At 43.8% G+C, this 1,323-nt stretch overlaps 1 protein-coding gene across 1 annotated transcript in view; it reads left to right on the top strand.

Moving 5' to 3' along the window:
* Positions 1 to 1,323, top strand: part of FKBP10 (FKBP prolyl isomerase 10) — a 15,283-nt gene that overhangs the window by 12,677 nt on the left and 1,283 nt on the right. The window contains exon 9 of the mRNA XM_027870447.1: positions 97 to 260. Within this exon, the coding sequence (XP_027726248.1) occupies positions 97 to 260 (164 nt within the window). The remainder of the gene's footprint in view (positions 1 to 96; positions 261 to 1,323) is intronic.

The raw sequence follows: 1,323 nt of genomic DNA, 5'->3' as shown, positions 1-1,323 counted from the left end.
TGCTCTTTCAAATACAAGAAATGGGGGCTAGTGAGGGCATGTTGGTAGGGCCGAGTACCTTAACCTCCAATAAAGTCTCATTTGTGTTTCTCCAAGCCCGAGGTGTCCCAGGCAGTGCTGTGCTACTATTTGAGGTAGAGCTGGTATCCCGAGAGGAGGGGCTGCCTGAGGGTTACTTGTTTGTGTGGCATGGGGACCCTCCCGCTAACCTATATGAAGACATGGACCTCAACAAGGATGGAGAGATCCCACCTGAGGAGGTAGGAGGAAGAGCCCTAGCATTTAGAAAACCATTACTCAATTCAGGAGTGACACCTAAGGCCTGTGCTATCCATTCATTCCATCCATTCATTCAAGAAATATTTATTAAGCACCTACTATGTTCCAGGCACTGTGCTGGGGATTCAGAGCCAAAAATTATACAGTCCTTGCCCCCAAGGAGCTTACATTATATTGGAAATAAATAATGTCTACACAGACTAATAAATACAAAGTACAGTTATCCCTTCCACATTGCGACTTTCTCCATTGTAGTTTCAATATATCATGAGTTGGTACAAGCAATTAAATGGGAATTTTGGGGGAGTTTTGTGGAAGCCACAGATGCCATGAGAAGGCCAGCACACATAGAAAAAGTTTAGAAATTCAGAAGTGCATAAAATATATGTGTAGTGTTGTATAAAATCAATATATTTTATCTTTTAATACCATAATAATTCAGACTTCTTCTCTGGTATGAAGGGAGGGCCAAAAACTTTTATGCAGATTTTCCAGATCATGGAGGCCCTGTGCCCCTAATCCCCAAGATATGGAAGGGATAAATGTAATTTGGAGGGGAGGGCACTAGCAGCTAGGGAGTGGGAAGGGTTAGGAGAAACCTCTGTGGGAGGCAGTACTTAAACCAATCCCTCACGGAAGCTAAAGATTCTAAGAGAAATTCTGGGAAAAGGGAGGGTATTTCAAGTATGGGGAACAGTGACCTGTACAAAGGCATGAGGACAGGAGGCAGGATATCAAGTCTCCCTGGTGGTCAAAATGAACTCAAATATTAACCAATTCTCACTCTCCCTCAAATCTATTCATGCTCCTCATCCCATCACCAATGCTACTGCTTTCTTTGTCCTTGACACTTCTCCCTCTCTCCCTCTAGCCTTTCCCCTTTCTCACTGTCCCCTCCTTGGGGGTCACTATCACTCCTAGTCTTTTCTGGGTTCACTGTCACTCTAACAGGTCTAACTCCCTTCCCCAGTTACTACTCAGTTAGGTTGGGCTGATTCAAGCCCTCCAAAATAAGCATGACCTCCACCTATATATATATGTATA

This window comes from Vombatus ursinus, unplaced genomic scaffold, assembly GCF_900497805.2.
Source record: "Vombatus ursinus unplaced genomic scaffold, bare-nosed wombat genome assembly UNPS02014797.1, whole genome shotgun sequence".
NCBI lineage: Eukaryota > Metazoa > Chordata > Mammalia > Diprotodontia > Vombatidae > Vombatus > Vombatus ursinus.
Note: the sequence above shows the minus strand (reverse complement) of the source record. Positions and strands in the feature narration are given on the sequence as shown.